The 19571-nt window shown below is 42.1% G+C and overlaps 1 protein-coding gene across 1 annotated transcript; it reads left to right on the top strand.

Annotated features, from left to right (window-relative positions):
• The first annotated feature begins 1642 nt into the window (after nt 1–1642).
• On the top strand, nt 1643–4987 carry LOC147881208 (pentatricopeptide repeat-containing protein At3g09040, mitochondrial-like). The gene is made up of 2 exons (XM_087369984.1): nt 1643–4775; nt 4896–4987. Exon 1 carries the CDS (start codon nt 1659–1661, stop codon nt 4362–4364), a length of 2706 nt encoding a protein of 901 aa, XP_087226110.1. The 5' UTR covers nt 1643–1658; the 3' UTR covers nt 4365–4775; nt 4896–4987.
• Nucleotides 4988–19571: the final 14584 nt, after the last annotated feature.

The following is a 19571-nucleotide window of genomic DNA, read 5'->3' on the forward strand; positions in this document are numbered from 1 at the left end:
CAGTAAAATCGACGCCCCCATCAACACCCGAGAGGAAGTTGGATTGACAGAGCTTCTCCAACTCTACAAAATAAGAAAGACAGCGTGACAATAAGATCGAAACAAAGGAAGGAAGCGGAAGTATTCAAAATGGAACGAAAACATCAATCCGCAAGTGCATGTGCCAATGAACAAGTACCTTTCTCACATCCTTTGCTATCTGTGTCCATGGAACCAGAGGGAAAGTTTGTGTAGGAGGCCATTTCTGTAGCAGGTCGAAGAACTGAAGATTTCTTAGAGTAAAGGAAACAAAATAGCCCACAGTAAAAGAGGTTGTCCTTTTAAAGGACACCAGGGCGGTGATACTCCATACGAGCAGGAAGCAGAGGTCGAAGGTCATTCCCAGGCGGTAGCGTAGTGGTGTTGCACGAAGAGCCACATGCAACCTTTCAACCACATCAAAAGACATGGAAGCCACTGCCATGCATGCAACAACAGAATTTCGTTTGGCGTCCTACACACAGAAGACGCTTGAACTACAAAATGCATACAACTTCTAGCGTCTTCTACGAGAAGTTGCCTCTTACGGTTTACCACAGACCAGTTTCACAATGCTAGGCGACCCTTCCATCGACACAGAAGCATGCAACAAGGAAGAACATGGCGAAAAACACTGCGTCAGGACTCTTCGCTCCATACTGAGGAACTATGACGACCACCCACCATGCAAGCCAAACAAAACAACATGCAAAGCCAACAGAAAAGCAACACGTGGCGGAGGGCAGAAAGCTTAACCACCGAAGGCCACCATGCGACACCAGCGCATCAAAGCCAATCGATCGTTGATAGGTGGACGATAATGACAATCCCCTATTGCACGCAAACGTTTAGAATAGTACCTCTCAATCGACCAATCAAAAACAAGGAATTCTTAATTTTCCCTTTCTGAAATCCAACCACCTTTACTTAAGCCTACCCCCTAGGCCTAAAATTTGAAGGCCTCCCTTCACCTTCAGTGAGAAGGCCAAATTTTGCTCTGGCCTTCTATGAGCTTCTAATAGAGCCGAAATACATATATTTATATGTAAATTTTGAAGCCCAAAAAATTTTAAAGCCTTATTTTGAAGCCCAAATTTTCTTTAGGCCTTATATTGAAGGTTTGAAGGCTTCAAAATACAGCAGTGCTAAACCCCCCGGGCAGGCCAAAAATAATAATGAAGGCTTTGCTAAACACATCTTGTGAGTATGTCGTTGACAGAAAATACACCCAACCAAAACCGTTACGCAATTATCAGCAGTTGCACAGACAATCAAGGCCCCGACACTCCCATGGCTTTCCTCGGAGACGACGTTGGAGCGGTGGCGGAGGAATGTTTGCATTCACCATTGCCTTCCTTGAGCCAACATCTTTCTACATCCCGCTCTTTTCTGGGTGTTTTGATTGGAAAATCGCATAAGTCGGAGAAAAGGTTTTCTCCTCGCGAACCCATATTGCAATTAGTCTCGTTGTGTTCTTGCTTCGTAGGTAGCTCAGAATCCGTGTGCTTATGGAAGGAACACTTCACGAACCCCTCCCAGTGGAGAGCGAAAAGCGTTTTTTTTGTACAGGTATGCGCCAAAGCATCCACTAATTAGGCTTGGCGGAGTGTGTCAAGGCTGGCTGCAGGGCTGGAGTAAAGATGAATGCATCTAAAGCACAAGAACTGCCTGCGATGAGTGGCTGGGAAACGCTCAGCTTAGAGATGGCACTCACTGCGATGGAACGGATGCGCCAGCTCCCTTCACTGGGGCACCTTACATGCATCTTGCATAGGTGTAGAACACAGAAAAATTCAGCGTATGCAAAGCGCTTTTATGCCTACATGTGCAAAAGCGGGCTGGAAGATCATAAATCTCTCGGGAACTACCTTGTCCCAATGTTGGTCCAAGTTGGAAGCATGTATGATGCTCAGCAGCTCTTCAACAAGTTGGTTGATCGCAACGTGTACTCGTGGACTTCTCTCATCATCGGTTATATTGAATGCGGGGAATTACAGCATGCCCTCAACCTCTACCAGAAAATGCAAGAGAGTTCTGTCCATCCTAGCAAGTACACCTTCGTGGCTGTACTGAAGGCTTGTGCTAGACTGAAAGATGCGAAAAGAGGCAGAGAAATACACATGGAGATTGTGAGAAAGGGGCTGGAAACTGATAATTTTATTGGCAGCACCTTGGTGGATATGTATGCCAAATGTGGCTTGCTTAGAGAAGCACGGGAAACCTCTGACAAGCTGCCAGTACGAGATGTAGTATCCTGGACTGCACTAATGTCAGGATATGTTGAGCATGGGGTTGGTGAGGAAGTGCTGAACTGTCTTGACGAGATGCAGCTGGAAGGTCTCTCTCCAGATGCTGTCACATTTGTTTGCAGCTTGAAAGCTTGTGGCAGCATACGAGCCATAGATAAGGGACGAGAAATACACTTGAAGATAGCCCACAAGGGGCTGGAAAGAGATCCTTTTGTTGGCAGCACCTTGGTAGATATGTATGCCAAATGTCGCTTGCTTTCAGAAGCACAGGAAGTTTTTGACAAACTGCCTGTTCGAAACGAGTTCTCTTGGAATGCACTAATTGCAGGATATGCTGAGCAAGGGCTTGGTAAGGAAGCGTTGAACTGTTTTGAACAGATGCAACAGGAGGGTGTCCCGCCAGATCCTGTTACATTTGTTTGCAGATTAAAAGCTTGTGGCAGCATAGGAGCCCTAGACATGGGCCGAGAAATACATGCTGAAATAGCCAGAAAGGGGCTGGAAAGAGATTTTTTTGTTGGCAGCTCCTTGGTGAATGTGTATGCCAAATGTGGGGTGCTTGCAGAAGCACAGGAAGCGTTTGACAAACTTCCAGTTCAAAACATAGTGTCATGGAATGCACTAATGGCAGGATATACTGAGCATGGGCTTGGTGAAGAAGCGCTGAACTGTTTTGAACGGATGCAACTGGAGGGTCTCTCTCCAGGTGCCGTCACATTTGTTTGCACCTTGAAAGCTTCTGGCAGCATAGGAGCCATAGACAAGGGCCGGGAAATGCATGCTGAGATAGTTAGAAAGGGACTAGAAAGAGATATTTTTGTTGGCAGCACCTTAGTGGATATGTATGCTCACTTGGGCTCCCTTGTAGAAGCACAGGAAGCGTTTGACAAGCTTCCTTTTCGAGATGTAGTCACATGGAATGCACTGATGTCAGGATATGCTGAGCAGGAGCTTGGTGAGGAAGCACTGAATTGTTTTGAACAGATGCAACTAGAGGGTCTCGCTCCAGGTGCTGTCAACTTTGTTTGCAGCTTAAAAGCTTGTGGGAGCATAGGAGCCATAGACAAGGGCCGTGAAATACATGCTGAGGTAGCCAGAAAGGGGCTGGAAAGAAATCCTTCTGTTGGCAGCATCTTGGTGGATATGTATGCCAAATGTGGCTTGCTTGCAGAAGCATGGGAAGCGTTTGAAAAGCTGCCAATTCAAAATGTAGTCTCATGGACTGCACTAATGGCAGGTTATACTGAGTATGGATATGGTGAGGAAGCACTGAAGTGTTTCCAACAGATGCTAGTGGGGGGTGTCTGTTTAGATGCTGTCACATTCGTTTGCTGCTTGAAAGCTTGTGGCAGCATAGGAGCTGTAGACAAGGGCCAAGAGATACATGCTGACATAGCCAGAAAGGGGCTAGAAAGAGATCTTATAGTTGGAAACACCTTGGTGGATATGTATGCCCAGTGTGGCTCGCTTGCAGAAGCCCAGGAAACGTTTGATAAGCTGTTTGTGCGAAATGTAATCTCGTGGACTGCACTAATGGCAGGATATGCCCAGCTTGGAGAAAGTGAAGTTGTTTTCCCTATGCTGGAGAGAATGAGAGGAGAAGGAATAAAGCCAAATGGGGTTACGTTCTCTATTGTTCTTACTGTATGCAGTCACATGGGTCTAGTGGAAAAGGGCCAGAAGTACTTTGAAGCCATGAGCAAAGATTATGGCTTAACTCCAACTATTGAGCATCATACTGTCATGGTTGATATCCTTGGCCGTGCAGGCCAATTAGGTGAGGCGGTAGCGATGGTGAGGAAGATGCCTTTCCATCCTAATCTTATGGTGTGGAATACGGTGTTGGGTGCTTGCCGAAAGTGGGGCCATGTGGAGCTTGGAAGACTTGCTTTTGACAATGCAGTGCAAATGGATGAGAAGGATGCAGCAGCTTATGTTTTGATGTCTAACATCTATGGAGATGCTCATAGGCAGGAGGAAGAGAAGAAGGTCGAGGCAATGAGAGTGAAAGAACTAGCATGGGACAAGCCAGAACAAAGTTGGTCGACCAACACTGCCGGCATTGTGAGTTCGTTTTTGATGGGCGATAGAATATAATGCCAAAGCAAAAATAATATGTAGCACTATAAGTTCTTGCCTTGAAAATGAGGATGTCACGGGACATGTGTTCATGCATAGAACAATGGGTTTTGTTGGGACAATTAGAAGCTGGCTATGGCATATGCTCTAATGAATATGCCCAAGGGGACATGCGTATGTGTTGTTAAGCATCTTTGGGTTTTTAATGACTGCACTGGAGTGATATCAGATATAGAGCAGTATATTATTCTCTCCTAAGATGCCAACTGCTTTTATGTCTTTGGAGGGAAAGTGTGCTTGTGGATGATTGCAACTGGGAGATGCCATTTTACGGGATTATCGTAGGTACTGCTCCTGAGAAGTAGGCCGAGCCATGGGCTCTGTTGTTGATGGATCATGAACACCCACCAAATTTGGGCACATGAGAATGTAAGAACTCAACTCACAATTCTAGTTTTTGTGCTCACTCATAATCATCATCCTCAAGATGCAGTAATCACAACTTTTATAGGTATTGCATGATTGATTTCTTGAAATTGTATTGTGCAGACTGCAGATTCAGAATTCACACCACGGCAACACATTCAACATATTGTGAAGGTAAACTCTCCCAGTGATGTAAGTTGTAGTTGGGTGGATTTGACAATCTCACAAAGTACTTTAAAGAATTTAATTTAGGAGGCTTCTTTACGTTTGTTTTTCTTCTCATATTTCAATATTGTTATTTAAATGAAATTTTGCTAAAACATGGAGCAAATTCAACAACACTTTAAGGAATATGACATGGATAGGCTAAAGTCTTTTGAACCTGCTCACAATGAAAACACAGACATCATAACATGCCTCTTACCCTTTTTCCCACATCAGTATTATGAGGGTTTGCTTCAAATGTTGGTGCGCCTAATTGCAAACACAAGTGAACATAAAACGTCGAGCTTTTACTTGTTGGCAAGGATCTAAAGAAACCTAGCTCCGCACAACTTGAAAGCACACCATATTGCAGCATTCATTCGCCAATGCAGCATCATCTAGACTAATAATCAATGTAACGTTATCGCACATTTCAAACAGCTTCAAATTTGAATGCACAGTGCTTGTCCTCCATAGCGGCAAAGTAAGCATAATCTGTGAAATTGGGAGTAATACTTACAAAGATTACCTTGAAATATTGTTGAATGAGGAAAAAAGCCCACCAACCATCTCTCCATTGTTTCATACATGAAACAAAAGGAAATATGTTAGTTGGAAGGAAGAAGCCCAGCTACAGAAGCTAATGTCCAGTAACATCCAAGTATCTGCCATACAAATTGCATGGTTGTTCTCCTCTTTTAAAGAAGGCAAGAAACACACAGAGCAAGCAATCACAAGAAAGTATATAGGCTGCACGCGCATAGCAGCCAAGACGTATGCCTCCTTCAACCAAAGATAGCGAGCACCATGTCTTGACTGATGAACATATCTTAAGAATAGTCAATACTAATAAAACACAAAGGAAAAGAAAGAGAACAAAGCATACACCTGAAGAAGCATACGTAGTCACAATAACTGATTCCCCAAAGCATGCTTGCATATGTTGTGGGACGCATATGTTTTACAAGAAACTGAAGTCTTTGACAAAGTCATATAAGACATTCTTATAACAACATGAATTCATAACCAACACATTTGAACCACACAAGAAAATGCTATGCTTAACGTGCTGTAAACAGATAAAAAAAGAGCAAGTGCCAGCACTATCAAAGAAAAACATGATGTTGACAACACTAACAATGTTCACATCATTGTTGAACAATGTCAAAGCGCGTCTAATTTCAATCAGAATCCCTTTTTCTCGAATAGTAGAATTATCTTATGACAGACAGCTGGGGATACGTGGAAGCATTGTGAACATCTTTGCTACACCAACAGAGCTGCAAAAGTTCTGCCACGATTCCTTGAGGATGCAACAACTGTGAACGCATCCATCAAAAGGAAGATGGAGTATAAGCACAGCTACATGAGCGGGCTTGTAAGGCCAACTCTAACAATGTGTGCACTTCAGGAGCTGCTCCAGACACCGCTATACAAAGACTCACGCGTGCAATTAAGCCACCTATGGGCGGAGCATATCCACTCACTGCAAAGTACTTTGACTTCTGAAGACGGGGATGATGGAGGGTCTTCGGAGGAAGGGACAGATGACGATGCAGCCACAAACACCGTAGTGCATGGCATCTACACTGCCCAACAAGTCGTTGATTTTGAGGACAAAATGATCTGCGTCGCACCTTCGGAAGGATTCTCTCCTCTTAGCATTTTCAAGGGCAAGAACTCAGAGGAACTAGCATTTCCTACTATTTTTTATGGACATCCACAGTTGTACGCACTGCCTAAAAAAAAAGATAGCACAATGGGAGCTTAAAACCCAAGACAGGAGGTTCGCACTTTCAATTGAGAACCTACTCTTTAAGACCATGAAAATACTGGTTCAACAAGTTATATCGTCTAACATGGGTAAGAATGCAAAAAGGCAAAATAGGGGATAGGCAACTAACAGCAAGGGATGCCACGGCTGATACCAACATAGAAAAACTTTTGCATTGGTTACAGAGACTTTAAATGCTTGAGAAAGTCGGCAACCACTGGTCCAATGCCTGCGTGAATTGCAAGCAAACTCAATGATATCTGACCCCTTGCCAACGAGCGTACAAATTTGGCAATTAATCCAGTCACAACGGCATGCCACTACGTTCACAAATTCAATGCATTGAAGCAACTGCTTTAAAAAGATACACCAATTGTAGGGAAAGTGGAAGACTACTTCCTGACCGAACTCCAGAACCGCGGTAGCCAGCACGACCATGGCCTCTCCGTTAGTTCACGACTACAAGCAAAGACAAGGTGTTGCATTAATTGATAACTACATAACAAAAAACCTCTCATCCCTGCAAATAGAAGAAAAAGAAATACAAACACATAAGCATCGGAAGACATGCTTAAAGCGCCGATTTGGATTCCCAAGGCTACCCATGAGAGTAACCCACTGGAAGAAAAAGGAAAGCAAACGATAGAAAAAAAAATGCAAAAACAATTTCTAAGGCACTCAAAGAAGATGTCATAAAAACAATGGACTATGACTCCTTAGATTACATAGGCCTGTCAAAAGATGCATATGTAATGGCCATTAGGTCAAAAATAAAACAACCGATGTTTTTTCTTGAAGAGAAAGCTGGAGGACATAAACACGAACAACTTCAACCCAAAGCTATCCAAACTATGGGAAGCAAACACCGATATCCAATTTATATTAAACCCTCACGGAGCAGTAGCATACTGCACATCATACATCGCCAAGGAAGACAGGGCCACACTGAAGCCGTTAAGAGTGCACTAAACCAATCAATAAAAAACAAAGACCCCGCAGACGAAAGAATCATGAAAGTGGGCAATGCAATCCTAAACACACAACACATCAGTGCGCAACAAGCACTTCACTTTTTATCACTGTCACTTCCACTGCATAGCACAACAAGAGAGTTTACATACATAAACACAAGCCCTAATAAGAATGCACCTTACTACTAAAGAGACAATCAGAGTTGGAGAAAATGGATCCACGTGACACTGACATATACTTCCAAGACATTATCGCCAAATATGTTGGAAGGCCAAACGATCTACAAGATATTTGCCTTGTAGAGTACGCAAGTGCATATACAAAGCAAAAATAGTAAACAAAGAGAAGGAAAAAGAAAAAAATAATCCACTTCAATAACTACAGTAGCACAATGGACCCTCAAAATTACTATAGGGAGATGTGTTTGTTGTATCTACCAATTTAGGATGACGAAAGCAACATCAACATTCATCATGTGTAATGGCATGTGTAATGGCATGACATATACAAAGACAATGAACAAACCATAGAGAAAAATAACAATGACTTCAACAAGGTAATCATGCTAGCAAAAGATCACGAAAAAACAACGTCAGAAAGTAGCTCATCTTCATCAATTCCAAATAGTGAATTTCCACATGAGCAATATGACTTAGGAATGGATGTTGACATACCCTCCAAGTCCAACAAGCTAAGTATACAAAACATCAAAACATATGAGATAATGCCAAATGAACAATATCATGCACTACTAAGAAAACTTAACAGTGAACAAAAGCAAGTAATTTATGACATCATGTGGAAAAAAACAAATATCAAAGATGATATAATATGCTTGTTCTTGTCAAGGAACGTTGGCACGGGCAAAACATTTACGTTAATGTTGATTGTTCAAGCCCTACTACAGTATTATTCTCACAAGGATGTGTCAAATGTAGACAAAGCAAGAGCATTGCTCCTTGCGTACACAGGAAGGGCAGCATTCTACACTAGAGGTTTCACTATGCATTCGGCACTACACCTGCCACTCATAAATACAGAATATAAGCCACTCTTGTCTGAAAAACTTCATGAACTAACAATTACGTATAGTGCGCTAGAACTATTAGTCATTAACGAGATCTCGTTGGTAGGCTAAAACACATTCATGACAGATGACATGAGGATGCAAGAAATCAAACATAATCACATTCAGCCATTTGGAGGCATCGATGTGATCGTATGTGGAGACCTATGCCAAGTGATCCCTACAAAAGATAGTTAGATCTTCACGTGATTCAATATCCTTTGCTAACCACATTTGGAGACAACACTTCTGGTACTATGAACTGACTCAACCAACGAGACAAGAAAGTACTGAATTTCTACAAATATTAAACAAAATAAGAATAAGTCAACACTCAGACGATGACATAAAAAATCTTAACAAAAAATACAATCGACAACCAAAAGATAAAGAAAACATACCACACCTATTTTACACTAATGCATTAAAAGACAAGCATAATGACCAGGTCTTCCAACTTCTATCGGGACAACCCCACATACTAAAAGCAATAGACAAAAGACACAAACAATGCAACAAAAAAATAAGAACTCCTATGGACCCTAAATGCATAGCAGGATTACACAAACAGTTAAAACTAAAAGTGGGAATGATTATTGAAATATGTTTTGGGAACTTAGACATCCAAGATGGTTTGGTAAATGGCATGGATGGGATCTTCATGCACTCGAACACAGTACATAATAAGAAAATAGTTTGGATAAAATTCAAAGACAACAAGGTGGGAAGAAACACAAGATACAACTACAGATCCCTTTACAAAGAAGAAACAAATGCAAGTTGGACACCTATAGTTCAAATTCAATGGGAGTTTCAAGTAGGTAAAAACAACTTTAACACTATAACAAGAACACAATTCCCTATTCAACCAGCTGTCGCAAGAATGGTTTATCGAGCACAGGGACTATCTATGGACTCCTTAGCATTTGACCCAATGAACATCAAAACCCATGGACTAGTATACACCATGCTGTCAAGAATAAGGAACCCAGACAACTTGTATTTGGTGCAAAAAATTGAGACTAAACACATCAAAGTCGACAACATCGTGTTGTAGGAAATTCAACGGCCTCAAATTGAATCAAAGTGGACATTCAACCAACTCGACTTCATGAAAACACAGGATAATAATGCGATAATACAATCACTAAACACGGTGTCGCTAAATGCACATATACAAGATGTAAGAATAGACAAAAGCATCAACCAAGCAACAATTCTATGCTTGTAGGAAACACACACTGAGCCGAGCAACGAAATCCACATTGAAGAATTCCAACAAATCCAAAAAAATGAAGGACTTGGAATAGCTACATACTACAAGAGACAATTAAAAATTATACACAGACTACATACACAAAAAAGGAAGACAATGGTTACTCACTACATTTCAAAAAAAAAAAAAAAAAACGCTAAACGTAATTAACATTTACAGACACACAAACACACAAATCACAAATTTCCTACTATGCCTACAAACAATTTTGCAAAAGGTCAACAAGATGAATAGCACATACAATCTTGGGGACTTCAATATCGACTTCCAAAAACAAAACAAAAACATGCTCAAATTATGACAATTCATGGAAATACAAAACATGATGAGGCTCAAGAATCTGCAACACCACTGGAAAATGATATGAGGTGGAAACCCCAGTAGAAATGCATACAGATCCTCCTCTATCAAGTGCCCAATCATCTACATAAAATCTATCAATATGTGCATGGATGGGCATGTGTATTCTCTTGTTCGACCAAGAGTTAAGGAGTGACTGTGGCATAACATGAAAGGCATCATCCAACCAAGTGTCCCTGCCACTGTACTGAAAGAGAAAGGCATCCCAAGCTGCCCTCTCCAAAGAATAAATTCCACCCTGTCTGCCTCCCTTTTTTTCTGAAGGCAACTCAACCATGTTGAAGTCACCACCAATGATCCAAGAATCTGCAATGGGGGCCCAAGAGAGTAACTCCTTCCAAAAGGAGATCCGCTCCCCTCTGTTGTTCGGAGCATAAGGATTGAGAAGACCAACCTTACGCTCTCCAATCAAAATAATGATCCATTGAGCTCTAGAGGGGGAGATAATACCATGACCAGCAACCAAGGGAAGAATAGAAGGAGAGACCGAAATGCAAGTACCTCCCCTTGTGCCCATAGTAGGCGACTAGAAGGTATGTCCTGAAAGCAATTTTCCAGACTTAGAGTAATCACTGGCATCCAACTTGTGTTCCTAGATAAAAAGGATATTAATAGCACCTCCAGTGACACCGAGATGAAGCTGATTCCAGATTAGTTGCCTACGGCGACGGTGTGGAACGCCTAGGCCCTGTATGTTCCAGTTGACTATCCTCATCGACAGGAGGATGCTGGATGGAAAGGTTTACCTGACCTAGTAGAGGAGACCAGCTTCCCCTAGGCCGAAACACTCCTGCTGAGGACAGGAAACTCAATAGGTGAAAGGATCCCCACACCTACTGAAGGGGAGGCTTTATCAAAAGGAATCCCAATGATCAGGACCCCTAAGGTGGAGGGCACAAACTCCTCATCATCCATGAAAGTAGCCGAATCTGCCAGTGCCAAAAAAGAGTTCTTGATAAGCAAGTTTGGCTGAGGAGTGCAAAGAAGACCTACACTCGTGGAAGATGGAGGAGAAGGACCTGCCAGGCCATATGGGTTCTATTGTGGTATGTTGAATTGCACCAACAATTGACGATGACCTTTATAAACAATGCCAATTTATCGATGATGTGTTGCTGTTCAATTAATAGTTTGAAAAAGTTGCCTAAAAATCTTTAGAATTTCTACAGATATATTTCTTGCAAATGGTTAATCATGTTGGTGAAAATTGCAAGCAATTCTGGTACGTCTTGACAATGTTATGATCATTTTTTCGTTGAAATGTGCCTCAAAATGGAGCAATACTTGGCCTTCAAAATGATGCCAAAAAATTAGACCCAAAGTAGTGGATAAATTTTTCAAAACATGCTCTTTCACTATGTGGAAGGTGGGCTTTGACAGGGTCTAATTCGGGCTTCAAATGACCAAGGAAAAAGGCCTTAAGTTAATGATAGAAATTATCAATTTTTGAATAAGGGACCTTTTTTTTTGGGGATCCCTAACCTAACCTAATGTAAGTGTGGTTTACAAAGGCAGGGTAGCGCACTACAGTGGTGGTAGGTAGGCATCACTCGAGGGAGGTGATGGCATTGGTGATGTGGCCAACCGCACAGCACTCGAGGGTGCGAGGTGCCTGAGGCATGGCGCTCGAAGTGTTCATGATGCTTGTGGTGCTCATGATGCCTTGGCATACTAATTAGAAAAAGTGAAAAGAATTATGAAAAAAATTTAAAAAAATTTATGAAATACTTAGGAAGAAGAAAGGAAGGTTAAAGAAAATACAATGAAAATTAAGGAGAAATTAATAAAAAATCAGAGAGAGAGACATAGAGAGAGAGCAAGAGATAGAGTTAAATTAGGGAGAAAATAAGGGGAGAATAAGGGAGTTTGAGGGGAAAGAAATTAGGGAATTTGAGGGGGGTTATCGAGGGGAGCTCTAATGAGCAAGTGGCAACACCAATGGAGGAAGGGATAGTAAGTGTGTGTGTGTGTGTGTGTGTGTGTGTGTGTGTGTGTGCGTGTGTGTGTGTGCGGCATGTCAAATTCAACTTTCAACTCAGCTTTGAAATCTATGATTATTTCCTCATTTGACCCTATGAGCAGCATATGTCATCTACATAAAGAATGATGACCAAAATATCCCCCCCATCCTTCTTGATGTAGAGGGTGCTTTCCGTGGGACTATTATGTAACCCCTTACTTGCCAAAAATGCATCAATCTTGGCATACCATGCACGTGGGGCTTGTTTCAGCCCATATTAAGCCTTGTTAAGCTTGCAAACCTAAAGTGCATTGCCAAAAAGTTCAAATCCAAGAGGTTGTTTGACATAAACCTCTTCCTGCAAGTCCCTATTGAGGAAAACTGTTTTGATGTCCAGCTAATGGACATTCCAAACAAAATTTACAGCCATGGCAATAACTGACCTTATGTGGTTATCAGAGATATGGGAGGAAAAGTCTCCTCATAATCTATGCCCGTCTTTTGTGCAAAGCCTTCGGCAACCAACCTTGCCTTGTACCTATCAATGGACCCATCTGGCTTTCTTTTCACTTTAAAAACTGACTTGGTACCAATGACTTACTTACCTAGTGGCAAATCAACAACATCCCAAGTCTAACTTTTCTCAATGGAGTGCAATTCATTGTGCATGGCATGCATCCAATGCACATTATCATTTGCTTCTTCAAAAGAGTCAAGTTCTTCTTCATCAAGAAGAGTACCTGCATAAGCTGTCTCCACTGAAAGATCCCCCCTTGCGTGTTTCACTGCACTATGAGATCTGCCAAGCAATGGGGCCTCAAGCCTACTCTCCCTGAGAGTCTGTAGCAACCAATTTGGGATTGTTTTGGCTGCATGTATCTCTTGAATCTCTTGCGTGACAACTTCATCCGCACCCTGTGGAGGTATAAAATCAGCCTGTGGCTGAATCAGGGCATGTGGATGAGGAGGAGGTTACTGTAAATTTTGATTTTTAGCATGAGCCTCAGGCAGGGAACCAAATGCTATAGGAAGCATCCCTCAAAAACATCATCTGAAGAAGCAGGAATTGTAAATTCAGCATGTGTATGTGCTCAATTTTTTGAAAACATAATTTCTCTACTCACAAAAATCTTGCGAGAAGTAGGATTGTTGAGGCAATCGCCTTTGCTTTGTGCACTATACCCAACAAAAATGCATTTAAGTGCCTTATCTGATAACTTATGTCGAAACTCCATAGTCACATGGGAATCCACTAAAGGCTTTCTCCCATGCCATGCCTCATAGGGAGTGATTGTCTTCAAAGCCTTTGTGGGAGATCGATTCAAAACATAGTTTGCACACATGAGGCCTTCGAGCCAAAACCAGTGAGGCAACTTTTTACTAGGGTAAGCATGCATCTATCCATCTCCATAAGAGTGTGATTCTTGTGCTCAGCTTTACCATTTTACTAAGGTGTAAGCCTCACTGTACACAATGAATTTACAACTCAAAGTGCACGAACCGAGTTTGAAAAATATGGGCTCCATAACAAATGAAAAAATTCTTCCTAGTTCTCTTCTATCCTTCTTTGCAGGTGCCATGATTGGTCAAAATAAGGTAGTCAACCATTTAATTGACTAGGCTTTAGGAACCTTGTAAAGGGAGCTTTAGAGCTAAAAATTAAAGTGCCACCTGCTAACTAAAGGGAGTGTCTTTAGGAAGCTTGTAAAGGGAGCTTTAGAGCCAAAAATTAAAGTGCTACCTGTTAACTAAAGGGAGTGTCTTTAAAGAACCTAGCACTGACAAAGATTGCAAATTGGCAAACAATCCTTGTACCACTGATGAGACGTGTCCCATAGTCAATGAGGATGATTCACTCAACACACACTAACCATGTAGAAAAGGGCAAAAAACAATAGACACCAAACTCGAATGTCGTCTTGGAAATACCAAAGTGTCCTCGCCTCTTCCTGCGGGGTGTTCCAGTTCCCTTTGGGCATCACCATTCTCTAAAACATCTCCTGCAACATCTTTCAAATTCTACTGAACCTCTCCCTCTACTAGGGGACCTCCATCAGCAAAAATGGATTGCCTAGGCCACTGTGGCAATCTCATTATTGGAACTAGGGGATTCGAGGGTCCTTGCGACCTTGTTCGAACCTACCAAACAAATTCACTAGCAAAGCGTTGATCACCAAATCGAGCACTTTGTGGCCTTGTCTTCACCATGAACAGGTCTTTGGGCACTTCATGAATCTGCACTCACTTGTGGTCAATGTGTGCTTGTAGGTCTTTGATAGAAACCACAGGTGATGGAATAATCAAAGACACTAGTATTATGGATATACAACTTGTGGTTGCAATCACTGTGACTAAAAGCTTGCGGGTATTTGTGCCTCTAGGAATCCATGCTAAGTCCAAAAGAACCTTGCACACTATTAATGCCTTAACAAGAATCTAACAAAGTGTTTGGTTTTGACATATTTTCCTTAGAGTTTGAGGATTCATGTTGCTTGGTAATAGATGGCTAACACTGTTGGTCAGGCATCTCCACTACTGGTGCTTTACCCATCAAATCGCTAGCAATTTTAGTAGCAGTGAAATCATTTCAAATTTTTCTTTATCTAAGAAACCCGTATCTTAGAAGGTGTAAGTAAACATTTTGACCTGGTAACCACTTGGTCATCAACTACATCTGGTAGCTCAGATACAACTTCTTGGCATTCTGGGTCCACTTCTTTTCTTTCCATGTTAGTCTTGAGGAATTTCAAATATTCGGCCCAAATTGGACAATCAAAAGAAAGATGGTTTTCTTCTTGGATGGATCTATTTTCTCCTTGCCATTCATACCCTTTTCCTTTTCTTGAGATGTGGAGGCTTACAATTTAGTGGCCGAGTGTTGGTAGTAACTTGGTTTGTTGATACTTGTGGCAATTTTTTCTATTGAACCAACATTTCCAGTCATCATGCCTAAACTTAGTGCAGGTACTACAATAGTTTGTTTTACATTCTTCTTCCAAGTGTCCACTTCTAAAACACTTATTGCACGCTTTTTCATTATTACCTTGTTTCTCTCGAATGCCCAACTCCTTCAAGGCCCCCGTCTTCAGCTCGGTCTTGAGCTTATCTTTCTTTGTCAGTGTCTCCTTGGTATCACTATCAACATCTTTCTTCTTTGCTTTGCTCTATAGGCCTAGTCGGGTTAACTATCTTGGGCTTGTGAAGATCTACTTGTGAGTACACCTCGTAATCAGGTAGGCTCACATCGACTTATCCAGCACAATACTCAAGTGATTGATAAGATCCTGCATCCTAAGAAAAAGTCTTGGATTCATTCTACTTTATCCTTCTTTAGACTCACTTAGTTTTGTGCAAACATCCTCTTCATTAATCTCCTATGTGAACCTTTGCAAGAATGCTTCTGACATTGCATACAAATTAGGGATATACCCAATTGGAAATTGGTTAAAGCATTGCTGAGAATTTTTCATTAGGGTACATGAGAAATAATCCATGTATTCTTCATCTGTTATGGCACCATTAATATGGAAAACTCGCTAAAACTTTGAAGATGACTATATGGGTCTTTGTCCATCATCATCAGTACCTTTGAAGTTCTGAAATTTTACCTTAATGTTGGTGCTAGACATAGACATTTCTACTCATTCTAGAGGTACTTCCACTCTACTTGCTCCATACCCAGGGTATACAGGTCTTCCACTTGGAAGAACAGTGTCACTGGTTCTCCACCTATCATATCTACATTCATGCATGTGAGGCTTTTCAGGCCGCTTTTGATCAACCTGCAATTGGTCCATTGCGCTATCTTCCAACCTTAGAGGTGTAGATAATTGTACATCCACAGGTCGAGTAGGACTTCTATCCATAGTGATGGGAACTTGGAAAAATTGCTTAAGCTGTCCACGTTTCACCCCTTCAAGTCTACAGTGGCATCTTTCTCCATCATAAGCAGATTGATTCTTTGAACATTTGCTATGGCTAGTTGCCATCATTTGTATCGTTCTCTATGAGGTGCCTCTAGAATATCAGTAAAGTATTATCAAAGCCTTCTCTTCATTCCCTGGCAGGATCCTCATATTCATTTTGGTGATCCACAGAGGAAATGGCCACCAACCGCTCAAATCCAAGTTTTTTGTGTAAGAGTGCTCAGGCTCCACCTGCCATGATGGACCTTCATCCACCAATCTTTTGGGATGCCTAAGCCCAAGAACAATGTTTTGTCCTTTTGGCTCTACATTGTAATCAACTTCCACCTTTGGGGTAGCATGGTCCAGTCTCTCTCCTTGCACTCTATGCTCCTATTGGACAATTGTTGCTTTTGCCAGTCTCCTTCAAGAATTGAGATATGGTTCTGAGATTGCACGAGTTTTCATGGTAGGATGTAGCCAATTCCTTTGGCTCAGAAACTCTTTGCTCCTAGCCATGTATCTTTGTCTTCTCTTCAAGCATGTGTCAGCCATTGGCTAAGGCAAAAAGTATTCGAGTAGCTCTATGAAAATTTTGTGTATCCCACATGTTGGCCTTCAAACACACCATAGACTACACCACTCGTTCGGCGTTACTTGGAGGAATTTCATGTAATAGCCCACACTTCCCAACAACTATTTCACTTCATTACACTAGTCAACATGAACCTTTCAATGACCTCTCAATTCTAGGATTGCTACCTCAGTGCTCTAGAATTTCCCAACTAACAACTCATCAACTCAACTCACTCGACCCTTGTCCAGTAGTATCGCCAAAATGTTGATGCTCTGGTTGGATCACCCTTGATAGACTAACCGTAAGGTGCTCAATGCATAGTAATAGTCCAACTATGTGTAGTGTGCGAATGAAGATGCTTACTCTTGCAATACTTGTTATAGTGTGGTTGGGGTGACAAAACAGATGCCAACATAAAACACTCAGAGATCGGGGATAGTTTTTGAAGGGAAAACCATATGATGGTGGGAGAACCAAGTTAACATTACTTGGTAATGTTATGGATAAAATTGTCTAAGGAAAAAGGCATTAATATGTATGTGTGTTTGTATATGTGGCAATAGTATAATAAAATATGGTGTGCATAGGGCCCAAGGTTGAGGTGGCAGGGCATGACCATGTGCCACCCTTCCATGTAAGAGGACCCATAAGGTGTGTTGTACATAATCCATGATAGTAATATTATAAAATGTAAGGAGGCATGGCTCCTCCATGTGCCACCCCTCCACCTAGGCTGCATTTAGTGAGATATGGCTCAAAGTCCATGGGAGAAGCAATATAAAATAGGTGGAGATGGATATTATATTGAGTTATTCCCTCCATATGGGATAGGCCCATGTGGGGGAGGTATAGAGGGTCCAAGAGAGCAAGTTAAATAATGGGGAAAGTAGGATGAGGTGGCAAGATTCCTTGTGCCAACACTCCACTTGTCCTCCTAGAGGTTTGAACATATTATAAAATTGGAAAGAGACAAGGGAATATCATAGACTTGAGATATGGGGCTTGATTTATGTGGAAAATTGAGGCAAAGGGTTGTCGCACACAATTGAGAGTGCGTAACCGCCTTGCCCACATGGGAGACTTTTCCACACACACCATGCATGTGGGAGGATACATTAATTGGGAGAGACCCCCTCTTTTGGCTATAAAAGGAAGGGGCTATTCCTTGATGAGACACGCTCATTCTTGTAAAGCCACCTAGCTAGTATTTTGATATTTCCCTCTCATCCCTTCTTTCAAATAAAGTATGGTTCTCTTCCCTTGATGTCTCCATCTCTACATTCCTCCTCCTATCATGTACATGCTTCCCTTCCCCCTCTTTTCCCCTTGTGTCATAGTCTCCCTCTTCCTTCCCTCCACTTCTAATTCCTTTTTCCCTCCTATGACAACCGTTCGCCCCCATGATCTTCTTTTCTCTATGGCCCTTGAGCGTCGCCATGCTTAGCCTCTAGCCTTTGGTCTCGACTTCTTTTTCGGCTAATAGAATTGGTGTGGCTGCTGGGATACGAATCTCCACGGCTAGTGGCGAATCTTTTACTCGTATCGGTCGCATCTACAAAACTATACCATCTGTGCTCCTTCTAAGCTACTGCGCACGCATTCGATTCGCGTGTCTCCTGTGTTTGACCGTGCGATAGTTTTCTGGGCTGCTGCAACTTTTGGTCGCGGACAGTTTTCTCACTTCGCCCGTCTACTGCATTCACCCGCGTGACAGTTCTCTGGACTGCTGCGGCTTCTGGTCGCGGACAGTTTTCTGCGTTCACCCACGCGACAGTTCTCTAGACTGCTGCGGCTTCTGGTCGCGGACAGTTTTCTGAGCTCCTGTAAAACTGTAACAGCAGACCCCACGCCCCCCTCTCTCTCCTCTTCTTTTTCTCTTCTCCTTCTCCTCTCCTCTCCTCTCTTTTTATTAAAGAGTAGGATTTGAACCCAAGACCTCCCCCTTCACAAAAGAAAGACTTATCATTGGGCCAACAAGTTGGAAGTGGTAAAAATGTAATGATTTTTGTTCATATATTGAAATCGCAGGAACTGTAACTCTCTAACTGTAGGGAGTTTGCTCTTGCTGTAAAAAGCAAAAATACTTCATTTTATGTGCTCAACCCACATCTCCTGCTAGATCACCGAATCAAAACTTCTCCAAGCTCACTTCACGGATGCACGCCACACGAGGAGGGTGGACATTTATGTCACTTCTCGACGTGTTTAAGGAATTGGTGCCTGGTCCTCCGCACCTTACGGCTACCAATGCACGAGATGTCTTCCTTGATCTTCATCTCGACCTTCAACGGCTGATTGTCCAGTGCATTGTTGAAGGAGATGACGGGTGGAATGATACACCGTGGATGATTCATGGTAAAGAACTACTGATACACTGGGAGGATTTTGATTTTACCTCTACTCATTGTGCGGTGATTGAACTACTTGCTGCTTCAGAGGTAATTAAAACGGTGTCCTTCATTAAAGGGTGGGATGCTCCCCAAGCTTGGGGGGAGATTTTGCGCATCTGCTTGTTGATTCCTGTGGATAAGCTCGTCCTGAATGGTTTATTCTCAATCTTACTACAAAGGTTTCTAGGCCTCGGCTATGGTTGGTGATGTTTCGACCAAGGAATCCATTTGTACCTAATCAAACTTTTGTGCCTCATTTCGAGCTTCAAGTTGTAATTCTTTTTGGTCTTAAGATAAACTATCAACAAAGGATTG

Source organism: Dipteris shenzhenensis, chromosome 31 (genome assembly GCF_047967505.1).
Source record: "Dipteris shenzhenensis isolate YYH24624 ecotype China chromosome 31, Dip_SZ_1.0, whole genome shotgun sequence".
Classification (NCBI taxonomy): domain Eukaryota; kingdom Viridiplantae; phylum Streptophyta; class Polypodiopsida; order Gleicheniales; family Dipteridaceae; genus Dipteris; species Dipteris shenzhenensis.